At 31.9% G+C, this 15,787-nt stretch overlaps 1 protein-coding gene across 1 annotated transcript; it reads right to left on the bottom strand.

The window, feature by feature from the left end:
• Positions 1 to 634: 634 nt before the first annotated feature.
• LOC108466014 (isocitrate dehydrogenase [NADP]) lies at positions 635 to 5,365 on the bottom strand. The gene is made up of 16 exons (XM_017766388.2): positions 5,142 to 5,365; positions 4,403 to 4,446; positions 4,190 to 4,299; positions 3,706 to 3,743; positions 3,474 to 3,551; positions 3,329 to 3,382; positions 3,137 to 3,238; positions 2,923 to 3,014; positions 2,711 to 2,814; positions 2,546 to 2,614; positions 2,350 to 2,465; positions 2,186 to 2,220; positions 1,857 to 1,999; positions 1,649 to 1,771; positions 1,360 to 1,455; positions 635 to 883 (listed from the first exon to the last, which is right to left on the bottom strand). The coding sequence occupies exons 1-15, from the start codon at positions 5,188 to 5,190 to the stop codon at positions 1,377 to 1,379; spliced, it is 1,236 nt and encodes a 411-aa protein (XP_017621877.2). The 5' UTR covers positions 5,191 to 5,365; the 3' UTR covers positions 635 to 883; positions 1,360 to 1,376.
• Positions 5,366 to 15,787: the final 10,422 nt, after the last annotated feature.

The following is a 15,787-nucleotide window of genomic DNA, read 5'->3' as shown; positions in this document are numbered from 1 at the left end:
AAAAACTATCTAAATTCAAGTATACCCTAATTTAAACAAGAGAAACGGAAATTTGAGTTTTTTCTTTTTACAAACTGGAGGAAGTTAGAAAATAAAAAGCATAACAAAGTTTTAAAGACAAATTATTTTTCTTTCTTTTCACTGGTTAAAATTATTTCACTTTCTTTTCTTTTAGAAAAACAAGATAATTGAATCATAAAATATTTTCAACATTCAAGATAATATTTAAGCATTTATTGCTCAGCTTTCCTCTAATTTATTTTCCTTTCTTTTCTTATCCTTTATAATATATAAAAAGTTACTGCTGAACACTTTTTAAATTTAAGATTATAATTACACAAGGTAGGCATATACCATGCAACCAAATTACATTTTATTTGTTACATTAATAAAACATTATAATAGAAATATTGTTGTACATGTAATAGAACATCAAATTAACTTCCAATGAGGCGAGGCAGTTAATTATCCCATTTCTTTCCAAATATGTTTACATCCGAATTATTTTTTTAGTATCTACCATGCCCATGCCCATATCCATTTTCTTTTGTTTTTAAATATTTTCTATGTCGGTTTTCATCCATTTGTTGCATCATACATATCATAGGGGTGCAGATATGGTGTACGACGGAAATTTAACCAAAATCCAAATCCTTAAATATAATGTTACATTAAAAATCGGAACCCTTGAAAACATAAAAATGAGATGAATCAAGTGAGAGAGTACTCGTCTCTGTATTTCATAAAATGGTGATTAAATTCATCTATTGACAACATCCATCCCCACCGCCCTCCTCACCTAATCCACGCCACCTCCACTGACGCTTTTTATTATTATTATTTTTCCTGCAAACCCACAAAACCATCCCCTTCCATTTTCAACCTGCAACAGATAATAACGCAAACATTACCAACAGTGTCTAAAGAAACATCAGGCCACAAACACAAACGCAAAGGTTAAATTTCCCAGCAGATTTTGTACAATAAAGCTTAAGTACAAACTTGTCCCTCCAACATGAAAAAAAATTGAGCAATTTAGTCCTTTTAAATTACCGTCAGTTAAAATTTCACAACTTTGCTTCAAAATTAAATGTATAATTTGCTCCCAAGTCTATAGTACAAGGACCCGGCACCAAAGCAAACATCAAGAAGCACAAAACATGCTATTAAAAAAATTTCTCATATTTATCCAAGTTAAAACATCTATTGCAAAATGTGCAACTTGCTAAAAAAACGTTTTTCACTTAACAATTACGCAAATAAGTTAATTTCATATGTTTATCTTCCCAATAAATTGGTCTATACAAGGTGAAGGGGGCAAAACAAGCACAACGAACTTTGATGGTTAGGAGTAGTTACCATGTTCAAATTTATACTTAACAAAGTCTTGCTTTTAGATCTGCTGCAACAGCATCAATGAACTCCTCAGTATTCAGGTACTTGTCCCTAGCAAGCCTGCAGCATCCATGTCAATGTTATAACCAAGTTCTGTATAACATATATGTACATGTATGCAAAGTAAAAAAACGAATTATATGAGTACCCACTGACATGCACAAACATTTCTTATGAAGGATCATTTACAAGTTAACAGACCATAAAAATCACTGGCAGTTAAATTGCATAAACATGCTTGATAAATACTTACTTAGAGCCGTGAATGATTAGTGCAAGATCTTTGGTCATCTTTCCAGATTCCACAGTTGCAATACAAGCTGCCTCTAGTTTCTCAATGAAATCTAAGAGTTTAGGATTGTCATCCAATTTTGCCCTGTAAACAACATATTAGTTCTAGTAAACATTTAAATAATTTTGTTAGCCGCCCATGTGAAAAATAAAGATGCCATCAGTACTACCTGTGTGCAAGCCCACGTGTCCAAGCAAAGATAGATGCTATGCTGTTCGTGCTGGTCTCACCACCCTTTTGGTGAACTCTGAAATGCCGTGTAACAGTACCATGAGCAGCTTCTGCTTCTATTGTTTTCCCATCTGGGCAAACCTGAAACACAAACAAATTCATCATGTAGGGTAAGTGGCATGTAAGATGGTGCTCAGGATAGGATTGAATTTACATCATCCCATGTTTAGTATTCATCTTCATTCCAGGAGGAAGATAAGAAGACTATTTATCACCAGCAGAGAGAAGATAATAAAATTAAATAAAAACTGTTGACATGAGATATACCAGCACAGATGTCATCAATCCAAGAGATCCAAAACCTACAAAAAGCAATTCAGGTCTAGTTAGAAAAGCAATATAGCTACCATGACGCAAGAATAATGTGAAATTTTATCAATTTGGGGCTGAAAGGGGAACATTTTTTCCTTCTACTAGTTTGTGACACAAACCTTGGGCTAAGAAATCACTCTGGACATCACCATCATAGTTCTTGCATGCCCAAACATAACCACCTTCACTCTTTAGAGCATATGCCACCATATCATCAATGAGACGGTGTTCATACCTTAAATTAAATAATCTGAATCAATATTTGACATAAATATAAAGAAAATTAATTTAAGTCAAAGTAAAAAAGATCCTTACCATATCCCAGCAGCCTCATATTTTGATTTCCAGTTAGCCTCATAAACCTCTTGAAAGATATCCTTAAATCTTCATTAAATAAACAAACATAGCTATAGGAGTCAAAAACAGAATAACAAAGAGCTTGCAGTAATAAAAGTTTTACTTATTAAGCAAGCCACATACCTTCCATCATACTTCTTAAGAATAGTATTCTTCGTACTAAGATAAAGAGGCCACTTCTTCTGATAAGCAGTGTTCATGGAAGCCTCGGCAAAGGCACGAATAGACTTCATTCCCAAACCAAACATTAAAAAAAAAAAAAAAAAAAATTATCAGACACCACTAGAACAAAAGAGAAAGGCAACAAGACCACCAACAGAATTATAGATTCAGACCTCATCTGTGTTATACATGGCCAGTGAAACTCCTCCTTCACCAGTGAAGTTGAAAACTTCATATTCAGTCTTCTCACCCTGTCCCTCTGGAACTGCAAACAATAGCAATCGATGCTAATTATCCAAAAATCAAGCGCCAGGTACTACTAAATACCATTAAAAACAAACAATTGAATATAAGAAATCATCAAGTAAGGCAAAGAAAAGATTTTACCAAAAACAAGTTTAAGTTTCCCAGCTCCTTTAATGACAGCATCAGTTGCTCGGTACTGATCACCGAAGGCATGCCTTCCAATGCATATAGGCTTTGTCCAACCTGATGACACAAGAAATCAACATAGCTTAATATAAATGTGAGTAACTAAATAAAAATATACATCCACAACATCATGATAAAGCTAAATACCTGGGACAAGTCGAGGGACATTTTTGCAAATAATTGGTTCTCTAAAGACGGTGCCTGAAAGATTACACCAGTCAAAATAACTGATATTGAAACATCACAAAATAATAGGAAAATTCTAGAAAGATATGAATGCATTGATGCTAACCGTTCAAAATATTCCTAATAGTCCCATTAGGGCTCTTCCACATCTGCTTCAAGTCAAACTCCTTAACACGAGCTTCATCTGGCAATCACCAACACCATATTGTAAGAACTTGCCGGATTTCAAGCTTCCAAGCATTTTACCGTTCCAGTAAGAATCCAAATTTCAATAATTCAACAAGTTAATGCATGCTTCTTTCCAGGAAGAACTGCAGCGAAGGTTCAGCCATGTATACCTGGAGTAATAGTAGCACACTTGATGGCGACATTGTACCTAAAATAAGAACCAGAAACACTTGAGGTCAGCTGAACACAACATAGATAACAAAGTGGAAGTACATACACCCAATTAAGTTTAGCATGTATTTCATTAGCAGTTATGATAATGTTGTCAGGGGGAAAAAACAGCACAAAAAGATACGCCTATTAGTACCAAAGCAAGAGCAAGAAGCAGATTCTTAACTGCTTTATTACTATCGGATACTCTAATCAATCAAAAACTGGTTCATAATTAACAGGAAAAATGCAAAGAATAAGAACAGCAATAACATGTAAATTTCTATCATGGTAAATGAAGAAATAAGCAGGAAAGAATATGGCCAGAAGGGTGTGCCACTAGGAAAGAAGCAGATGGAAGAATTAGCAACAACAGCATTGACAAAATATTGCAACAAAGATATTCATCCCTCGGGAATTTAGAAAGAAACAACTAAAACATACTTAAGAGTAGCTTCTGCACTTTCAATTGTAACTTTGTCATCGGTAGCATCACGATGTGGAAGACCAAGGTCAAAGTACTTTATGTCCAACTCCACAAAGGGAAGAATGAGCTACAAAAGAAAAAATATATATTACAATCACAAAAATATATTATAATTTTTGTAATTTTTTACAAAAATTATATATACGTCATCATATAAATCAACGAATCACCTTATCCTTAATTGATTTCCAAATAACTCTGGTCATTTCATCTCCTGCGCCACAGAAATGAAAAACCCCATATGATCAGGAAGACAACATGATGTACAAGACTGTATTATACCAATTCAACAGAAGCAACACAAAGAAATCGCAAAGTTTAATATACAACAATGTTCCACGATATATATATGCTTTTGCGTCTGTACACGTCTGTTGGAATGTACTTGCACCCCACATGTTCGATCAAATGTCAAGAAACTATTGTTTTCCATATAGTTAAGTTTTCATTATAAGCAATGCAGTAAAGTAATATAGCATGCTTTTAGATAATCCTTTCTATGAAATATATTAATATAAATGAAAGATCTGCTGATTCCAGTCCAGTCAACTTGACGTAAAACTCATTAAAAAACGCCATATGAATACGATAATCATCATGGTGAAATTAACAGATGAAGAACGAAGTGCTTAACATATGAGGCAGGCGTAACAGAGTGATAAAGGATGTCGTTGGCTTTCAGTTTATAAGATCTGCGTCCAGATTCATTTTAACACCAGCTTTTAATTCATTTTTTTGTTTACCGACACTGCTGATTATACGGCGACCGGAATCAAAAAGTAACAACAGATAGTAGCAAAGAAGAAAGACAGATCTGAGTGAGAACAACATCTAATGTACGGAACTGAAGAAAATAAGATCTGAATCTGAATCTGAATCTGAATCTCAAAGAAAAGAAAAAGGAGATACCGTCCATCTCAACGATGGGATTGGCGACCTTGATCTTCTCAAAACCCATTGCTATTCCCACCGATTTGACCTTTTTTGTTTCGGATCAAGATTTAGATGAAAAATGAAAAATGAGCAGCCACTGCGGATGCCGTGTCTTACAAAGTTGAGTATAAGTAGAAGAAGAGTAGATGTGCATCGGTAACTTTAAGACGGCACCTCACCTAACCCAAACTACCTTTTTTATTTTTTATTTTTTATTTTTATTTTTATTATATCTTAGACCCCAGTCCCCACTAGATTCTAGTCGGGTGAGTGTTAATTAATTGTAGACTTTAATAACGGATTTTATTTGGAAAAAAAACCTTATAATAGGTAAATTATAATATTTAGATTTTATTTGGAAAAAACTGATGTTATTATACATCCCTTTTGACAATACATAAATTAAATAAAAATAATATAAAACTTTTATAAGAAAAGTTATTTAAATTGTTAAATAATTTTCATAACACTTCCTATAAATAATATATATTTTATTATAATTTTAAAAAATTTATAAATAAGTTGTAATAAAAATTTTATAACATTTTTTATGAATAAGTAACATATAACATGGACACATAAATAAATTATGTTTATATTTTGTGGCAAAAAATTATAAATAAATATATTATAACACTTTGATAACATTTAAATTATTTTTATAATAAACCTTTTAGCCATAACTTTAAAATTACAAGTAGTTTTAAAATTTTGTCATGTATCTTTTTAAAATATTTATTTTTTAATATTTTATTATGTCTTTATAGGAGATTTGTTTATAGAGTCTAAAAATTTTATTGAGAGTGTACTAAATATAATAGGTCCCACGAAATTGGGTGTAAATGAAATATTTTAGTTACACCTTTCAATTCATACAAGAAAAGTGAGAATTAAAGTAATTATATAGATAATTACACTTAAATTTAATTTTAAAAATTATTTTTATACTAGTTATAAAAATTATATAATTTTGATTAAAACTTATAATATTTCAATTATACTTATATATATATATATATATATTTTAAGATCATTTTTTAAAATCATATATTTCATTTAATTTTAAAAATAAATATAATATAAATCAATTTTGCTTCAAAAGTCAAAAGATTTTTCCTTTTGAGTGCCATATTAAAATATTAAAATTGAAATAAAATAAATTTTAAAATAAAATCAAAAGAAATGTATAAAAGGGAGTCAAATATTTCATCTCCCACTGTTCCTATCCCTATCACCAACCAACTTCCTCAATATACGAATATTTATGATCGTTTTTTACTTGAAAATGGCGAGATTTTATATTATTTTATAAACTAAATATTTTAAAAGTTATTTTCTAAAATATTATTTTTCAGTTTAATATTTATAAGTATAAGTTTAGTATAAAGTTTTGATTATTAAATTTTTGAAGATAAAAAATATTGACTGATTTTATTGAATAAAAAATATTGACTGATTTTATTGAAATCAAACTTTAGACACCTTTTACAAGTGTCGAATTTCATATTAAATTTTGAATCTCAAAGTTCAATTTAATATATAGACTATCTTTTCTTCTTTTTTTTTTATACATACAACAAATTTTTAACTATAAATTCTCTTATATTTCTCTTTCACAAAAGAAATCCTTTTATAAATAAAATACAAGTATAAGATGCTATATATTATATAGTATAGTTGGAAATCTGAAATTAGATAATAAAATTTTAGTTCAAAGTGTATGGCATGTTAACACATCGTTTATTCTGACATAAGAATTTTGACACTTTCCCTCGTGTCTTGCATTGCCTTGGAATAATGTCAAATCAAATACGAAATCACATGAAATATTGGTAAAATAGAAAATAGAAGGGCATTTGCAGGCTTAAAATTTATATCACAAGCAGTTCTGTTACTAACTCGTTGTTGTAATATACATTATGATTTAAGTTGGAGCATGTTTAATCGTATCTTATTTATTGATTTAAGAGTTTAGAAAGTTATAGGTTATAATAAAATATAAAAATAATTATTAAATTATTGATTTCATTTTATTTTAATCATTTAGCTATTTTAAAAATTTAATCATTAAATTTTTAAAATTAAATATTTTACTCACTTGATTGTTGACATAATCTTTTTATTTCTTTAACTAATTTTCAGGAAGTGTGATTAAGTTTTTCTTTTTAGTTGGACTTTCACCGGCTCTTTTCTACTCTTTTTTTTTTTTTCTCTTTTCACCTTGCTTTGACCGTCTTTATTCGTTTTTTTTTTATAGGAAATAAATTATTTCTTTGGCTAAATTGTCTGTATATGCCAAAATTTTTTGTTAATTGGTTACATAAGTTGTTTTTTTTATTTAGAAAAATAGGTCGATTTTAGAAAAATAGTGTGAAAGCGCGTTCAGTTAGGTGTGCTTTCCTCTAACGATTTTTTCCCTAACGGTAAAAATTCAAACACTCCAACGGTAAAATATTGAAACAGTCCAACGGTGACTTTAATTTCTTATAAATACCCAAGGTATTTTCCATTCTTTTCACTCAAATCCAACTCTCTCCATTATCTCTAAACTCTCAATTCTCTCAATCTTTTCAAGATTTATTCGAAATTTTCCAATAAACATGTATAAAAATATCATAGTTTTATATTATTATTTCGTAGATTATTTATTTCGATTAAATTTTCAAGAATGACAACTTCTCTTATTCGTTTCAACAACAAGCACATTTTCGCCGCTTAATTGGTAATGGTAAGGAAAAAATTTAAATTTTGTTATTTTTAATTAAGTTATTTTTTAAGTTTTAAAGTTTTTTAAATTTAAATTATTTTAAATTATTCTATTTTGTTGATATAAATAGGCAAATGATCATGTTTTGGAGAGGTTCATACACAATTTATCAAAAAGCGCACCCAATGAAATTCAAGGTTATTTGCAATATGCAAGATTCTTACATGCACGTCGTATGCTCTGGGCTGTACTTTGGATCCTACACTTATCAGCGCATTGGTGAAAAGATGGAGACCTAAGACACACACATTATATCTTCTATGTGGTGAGCGTACAATCACACTTAAGGATGTAACTTTACAACTCAGTTTACCTGTGGATGGGTCAGTCGTTACGGGGTCAGTGGTCATTCTAGGTAAAAAGGACCTTTACGAGGCATTTTTAGGGAATGTGCCAAACAAGTTTCAAGGTGGCCGGGTAGAGATGAAATGGTTACGAGATAATTTCAAAGACCTTCTTTCGAACGTGATTTACGTCGTGAAAGAACAATATGCCCGAGCATTCATTCTAAGGCTAATCGGGGGCATTTTAATGCCCGATAAATCTCTCTCAACTGGACGCGCTTTCTATCCACCACCCTTCAAAGCCTACCAAGATGCCCTGTCCCTGGGAATCTCAGGTATGTTTTCAAGCACCATTTTCAGATATTCGATGAAAATGCCTTTTCTGCGACGTATTTTCGACCACGAGTTGTTTTTTTTCTTTTCAATCTCACTCCTCCCCCGCGCCTATAAAAGGAAGTGTAACACCCTTAACCCGAATCTGTCGCCGAAATAAGGTTACGGAGCATTACCAAAATTTACAGATCAAATAGACAAAAAATGCAAACATTTCATATCATATAGCATTCATGTCAAAACCCAATCAAAATCATACATATTGTCCCTTATACGAAGCCTTGGGGCCAAAAATACATATTAAAAACAAGTCGATACTAAATCGGATATTTAAATTTTTTTTCAAAAAACATGAAATTTCTCAAAGCTACAGGGGTCACACAGCCGTGTGGGCAGGCCGTGTGACTCACACAGCCAAGAGACACGCCTATGTGGACATTCGAAATAGGGACACACGACCATATCCCAACCCGTGTAACTCCCTGACTTGGGTCACACGGCCAAGCCACACGCCCGTGTGCTAGGCTATGTGAGCATATTGACTTGTGCTCTATTAAAATATATAGGGGACACATGGCCGTGTGTCACACACGGCTGAGACATACTCCCGTGTCTCTATCCATATAGACGAAAACAGGTCATTTTCCAAGCCATATTTCTCACCCAAATTGGTACCAACCTAAACACAACAATTTGCATATATCCAAGTCATAAATAGGCATCCAAAACTAGCCAAAATCAAGCTTAAAACATATAATATCATCACATTCAACCAATATGCCCATAGGCACCTCAATTGACAACATCAACCATTTGGTACCCAAAATACCAATTTACACATCAAACATGATAAGACCATTTATATATACATAGCAAAATATATCAAATCACAAACCAATTTAAATAACTAAAAACATAACAAAACATGTAGGCTATCATTAGCTAAAATAATCTATACATGCCATTATAACCAAAATTAGATAACCAAATTGTACCAAAAGAGCTGATAGATAGTGTGAAATAGCTCCGACAAGCTTCCAACCTGAACGAGCTTCTGAATTACTATAAAACACGAAAAATAACACAGAGTAAACATTCAAGCTTAGTAAGTTCGTATAATAAAGAAATTAACTTACCATTTAATCACATTTAAGGTAAGCATACAAAACATATCCAAATCAATTTGGCCAAAAGCCTAAACACATATCCTCAACAACCATGTTAGTCATGTAATTCAACAACTATTCAAATTCCATATACATGTAACATCTATACCATATATCCATGTATCACATATAAATCATTTCCATATAATTCATGTAAATACCTGTACTAGTTTGAATTGAACTCTTATAAACTCTTAACAGAACTATGCTCTTTGAACCATTTAGAATATCTTGGATACACGGGTAGTACACACGAGGTGTACTGAACTGTAATCCGTCAATTCATTTACATGTCTGCTCATACGAGCTATGAATCGGTAAGCTCATACGAGCTGTGAATCGGTAAGCTCATACGAGCTGTGAATCGGTAAGCTCATACGAGCTGAGAATTGGTAAGCTCATACGAGCTGTCGTGTGTCTGCAACACATACAGGACCTCAACTAAATCGATAACCTTAATGACATGTCATTTGCATCCTACAAATTCATAAGGTTCAAACGGGACTTGATAATCGTCGGATATGCAATCAGTATTTATACATGGCAATTATACAAATCACATACATATAATTCAATTTAAAACATATAAATATACAATTTAATTGCACGAAATTACCTTGATGAGTGTACGTAGATACAGATGCAACTAATCCGATATTTTCTCTTTACCTCGATCTAACTTTGTACGAGGTCTGACAGGATCTATACGAATAAATTTAACTCATTTCAATATATTTCTCATTCAATTTAATCCAATATGGAATTTTGGAAAAATTACCATTTTGCCCTATATTTTTAATTCATTTGTAATTTAGTCCCTAGGCTCGAAAAATGAAATTCATGCAATTTAATCCTTACTCAAGCCTAGCTAATTTTTACACATATTAATTGTAGCTCATATATTTCACAAAATTCACAAATTTTACCATAAATTCATCACCTTTTTTTGTAACATCCCGATTTTGGGCTTCAGAACAGTGGTTTCGGGACCACAAATTTGATGAGAAAAATTTCATTTTTATTATATTTTTATGGTCTACGATTTCACATAATGATTTCATGAAAATTTTGTTCGAATATTTCGACGTTTGGGCACTCAATTTAGTAAAAATGACTAAATTGTAAAAAGTGAAAAAGTTGAGTTTTACATGTTAGAGGTGTCTAATTGTCATGAAATTTTAAATAGGAGGTTCTTAAATGATAATTAAACCATTGTGTAACTTTTTGGGAAAAAATGGCTTTGGTTGGGTAAAATTTGAAAGAATCGTAAAAAGGCCATTTTGATCATTTAGGGGTAAAATGAATTAAAAGACAAATTTTAAACCCTAAATGTGTCCCTTTCTTCTTGCTACAGCAGAATGTACCAAGAGCAGCCATGGTTAGGGTTTGGCCAAGCTTCCAAGCTTAATAGTAAGTGATCCTGAGCTCCGTTTTTAATGTTCTATGTATTTTTGAAATCCGGGTAACATGATCTGCTCATTTCAACCATTATTTTGAGCTAGGATTTATGTTTAAAAATTTACCCATGAATGATATGCATGTATTTTGATGTTTAGTGGTAGAATATGAAGCTTGAAATTGTGTTAAACAACTTTTGCTAAGCGATTTTACGTGAAAACGAGTAAAACGACATAATTGGTAAAAATTCCTAATGTTCATAAGTACATGTTAGAGTGAGAATTTGATGTTTCTATAGAAGGGAAAAATGATCAGCATGTCATAAAACATAAGAAAATAGGAAGAAGTTTAATTTCTGAACCTTGGGGCAAAAGTGTAAATATGAAATAGTTTAGAGGTCAAAATGAAAATTTGTAAAAATATTATTTTTAGACCCATATGAATAGTGTGACTAATTAGTAGGCTAAATTTGATATTACAGATCAAGGAAATCGAGATTTGAGCTTAAATCGGGAAAATACAAGGTTACGGACTAGAATGGTAAATTGCCATTTTTGGATCCGAGGTAAGTTCGCGTGACTTAATAAGCCTATTATTCATGTTATTATTGATATACATGAAATATAATTTTTTATAATTGTATTGAATTTGATGTTAATAGAAATTTGATGGAATATGATATTTAAAAGAAATGGGTGATTACCGAGAATATGAGATCTTGCATATGATTGTCCTGTTTGCATGAGTGGTTGTGCTAAAAGATAGCACAGGTACGTACTCGAAACTCATGAGTACATGTTTGAAATGTGAAATGAAATGAACTTGTGAAGAGAGTGCAAATGAAATAAGTTTTAGTATTGTTCAATTAATAGACACAAACGGTGATTTGTGGTTGATGAATTGAGATTAAATGAGGAAATCTCGGTTGAACCTTCGGAATGAAAAAACGTGGTGCTAAGTGGATATACCACGATTACACATATTGATACATATAACGTGGTGCTAAGTGGATATACTACGTTAAACATGTAACATGGTGCTAAGTGGATATGCCATGGTTACATATATTGATTCATTAACGTGGTGCTAAGTGGATATACCACGGTTAAACATGTAACGTAGTGCTAAGTGGATATGCCACGGTTATACATGTTAATTTGAAAAGTGGCACTAAGTGCTTATGCCAAAATTACATGTTAGCCCAATAGTGTGGAGCTATGTGCTAAAATCACCGGATATTGTTACTTTCCGAAGTGTTCACCGGGAGAAACAAGTTTACTAAATGAAATTTAACGTAAAAAAAAATGTGGGATAATACCGGAATATGAATATATGAGTTTTGAATTATGAGTTAGATATGTGATTGAATTTTTGATAAGATGAATATGGATAAGTATTATCTTGAAAGTTGATAATAAGAAATTTTAGTGAAGGAATGAAATTTGGGATAAACAGTCTAAAACAGTAGCAGGGGAGTGATTTTGAAAAATCACCAAAAATTGTAGAAGTTGAACTAGAAGTGTAATGAGATATGAAATTAAAGCTTATTGAATCTATTTTCATATAAAAGAAACATAACAAACAAATGAATTCTGTATTTTGATATATTTATATTTTTGTAAGACTGATTCAATCTGATTTCGTGATCTCCTGTTTTGAATTGTAAAAATCATTAAAAATTGTAAAAAAATATTTAAGGAACATAATTTATATGATTTGATTCCTTATTGAATTTATTTTCAGAAGAAAGAAACGAGAACCTCATTTGAATTTGGTACAAAAAGATAATTAAATTTTAGTGAAGAGTGGTCGAAGCTGTCAAACAGCAAAACAGGGGAGATTTTAAATAATAAACTGTACTTTTTAGTTGGACCAAAAACTCTGAAAATTTTATGGTGGAAAGATATATGAGTCTAGTTTTTTGGAAAATTTATGGATCTTAATTTGGAGTTCTGTAGCTCCAGATTCAAATGATTTAGTGACTGTGACTTAAGAAAACAGCTTAACCATAACATGTGTAAATGTACAATTGGGATAGTTTTACTATGGAAAGCATGTTAGTAAATTGCTTATTATTTTCATGCGAGCTTACTAAGCGTAAAACTTACCCCCTCTTTTCCATTTCTTTTAGTTTTGTCAAGTTAACTCGGGGTTGGAGATCGTCGGAGGCAGTATCACACTATCAAGCCAACACCTTGACAGTATAAACACATATGCTAGAATTATCAAGTGAGTGGCATGTATAGAGACCTAGTTTTATAACATGTGTTATTATAATTTGGCCAAATATATTGGTCTTTAGTGAGCTAATGATTCTGACTTATAAATCTAGCTATTCATGTTATGTCTGATATTGGTGATGTGCATATGCTTGTTTGCCATGGATGGTTGGTAATATGTTATGTGTTGTTGTAAGAATGCCATGCATGTATATTGATTGTGAATATATAATTATTCAAACATGCCATGTCAATTGCTATGAAAATGTATAAGTGTATGTAGGTAATTAAGGGTGACAATTGGCTTGGAAAATAGCCTTGAAATTGACCACACGGCCCAATCCACACGGGTGTGTAATTTTCCGAAGCAAGAAAATTAGTTAAATTGCCCAAAGATTTTCAAAGTTCTCGGTTTAGTCCCGAATCACCCCAATGTATGTTATGGGTTTCGAAGACCTATATAAGGGACGATATGCATGTGTTCGAGATGTTTTAATTTTTGGTGAAATTTTGTGGTCCGATTTTGCATGTTGTGAATGTTTAAGTCCGGTAACGACTCGAACCCTGTCCCGACGTTGGATACGGATGAGGGGTGTTACATTTTCAATTTAGTCACTAATTGATGATTTCAAAAAAAATCTCTTTACAAAAATTATTTATTTAACAACAACCATTCATTTTCTATCATCTAACTTCAAAATTCAAGCATGTTCATAATAGCAAAACCCTAATACTTTAATAGTTTTGCAAATTAATCCCTGAGCTAGCTAGATCAAACTAAACGATCCTGGAAACATAGAAATCATAAAAAAATTGGACAAAAATTCATACCTAATTGAGCAAAATAAGCTTGCCTAAATTTCAAGCTTCCATGACTAGGTTTTCTATTTTTCTTTTTTATTTTGATGGAAGATGATGATAATGGATAATAATAATTTATTTTATTTAATTAATTATACCTTTAATCACTAATTTCCAAAATCAACCTTAATAATTAATTCAAATTCCAATGATGACAAATCCATGCTTATCCACTAACAACCTTAATGGCTAATTACTATACAAGGACATCCAATTTAAAATTCTATAACTATTTAATACATTTAGCTATTAGAACACAATATTTGCACTTTACGCAATTTAATCATTTTATCAAATTAAGTATGTAAACAATAAAATTTCTTAACGATAAAATAATTTTTATACGGTATTTCTATATCATACTGTAGACCATAGAATAACAATAAAATAATTTTTTTGACTTCGGATTTGTGGTCCCAAAACCATTGTTTCGATTTCACTGAAAACGGGTTGTTACAGGAAGGCTCTTCTTCCATACTCTATCATCTCTCCCGATCATCATCCCTCCACTTTACAATATTTCTCTCTTTCGATTTTTCCCTGCTTCAATGTTTAAAATTTTTGTCGATAATATTTATTCTTGTTTGAGGTATTCTTGAGTCATTGGTGATGCGATATTGCTCTGAAACACTCATTTCATATATCATGCCGATACAAGATGAAACTATTACCTCAGAAACCTATCTTGTGGAAGTCAAGTTTCGAGGCGACGGTTTATACAGTCACGGGTGGAAGTTTACGTTGAGGTCTTGGTTGACGGTCATTATGCGGTCACAAGCTCAAACTTTTTGGATACCCGAAGATGTTGCATTATAAATATCATACATAAGTTTGAGGGCATAATCATAAGAAAAAACTGTGAGATTTCCAGCTATAATCAATGTAATTTTTTTATTCATTTCCACGTAGTTGATATCTTTAACCTTCCTTCTTATCTGAAGGCCGACACAGCTATTGACACAGAAGAACTCTTAGCCGGGCAATGGCTGTTGTGGTGGAGTAAAAGTGATGCTCCTTTCGGGTCGACAACAATTTTCGTTATTAAACAACCTATTTATAACTATAACTGTTGTCGTGCTGACCTGAGTTTGACCTCTACTTCGCCGGAACATTCGCTCTCTGCCTGAAAGTCCTATTGTGTCCACCTCAGTGTCAACCTTTAAATAAGAATGAAAGGTTAAAGATATCGGCTGACTGGAAATAGAGAAAAAATTTACGTTAATTACACTAGAAAACCCTTTGTTTCCCCTATGATTATGACATCAATATTATGTATAGTATATATAAGACATCATTTCCGATTATCCAAAAAGCTTGAACTCGTGACCACTCAACGACCATCAAATGACCCCCAGTTATACTCGAACCCGTGATCGCATTACAGTCGTCGACTGAGACCTCCACTTAGATTTCAATCCATGACTGTATCAAGCACTGCCACCCCGAAACTCGACTTTCATAAGATGGGTTTCTAAGGTAATGGTCCTATCCTAGCATGACATATGAAATATATGTGTTCTGAGACGTGTTATTGCATCTCCAACCCTTCAAATCTACCTATAAACTTTCACGGTGTCGCCCTCAAAACCTTAAA

This window comes from Gossypium arboreum, chromosome 11 (genome assembly GCF_025698485.1).
Source record: "Gossypium arboreum isolate Shixiya-1 chromosome 11, ASM2569848v2, whole genome shotgun sequence".
Classification (NCBI taxonomy): domain Eukaryota; kingdom Viridiplantae; phylum Streptophyta; class Magnoliopsida; order Malvales; family Malvaceae; genus Gossypium; species Gossypium arboreum.
The sequence above is the reverse complement of the archived record's forward strand: the minus strand, read 5'-3'. Positions and strand labels throughout refer to the sequence as shown.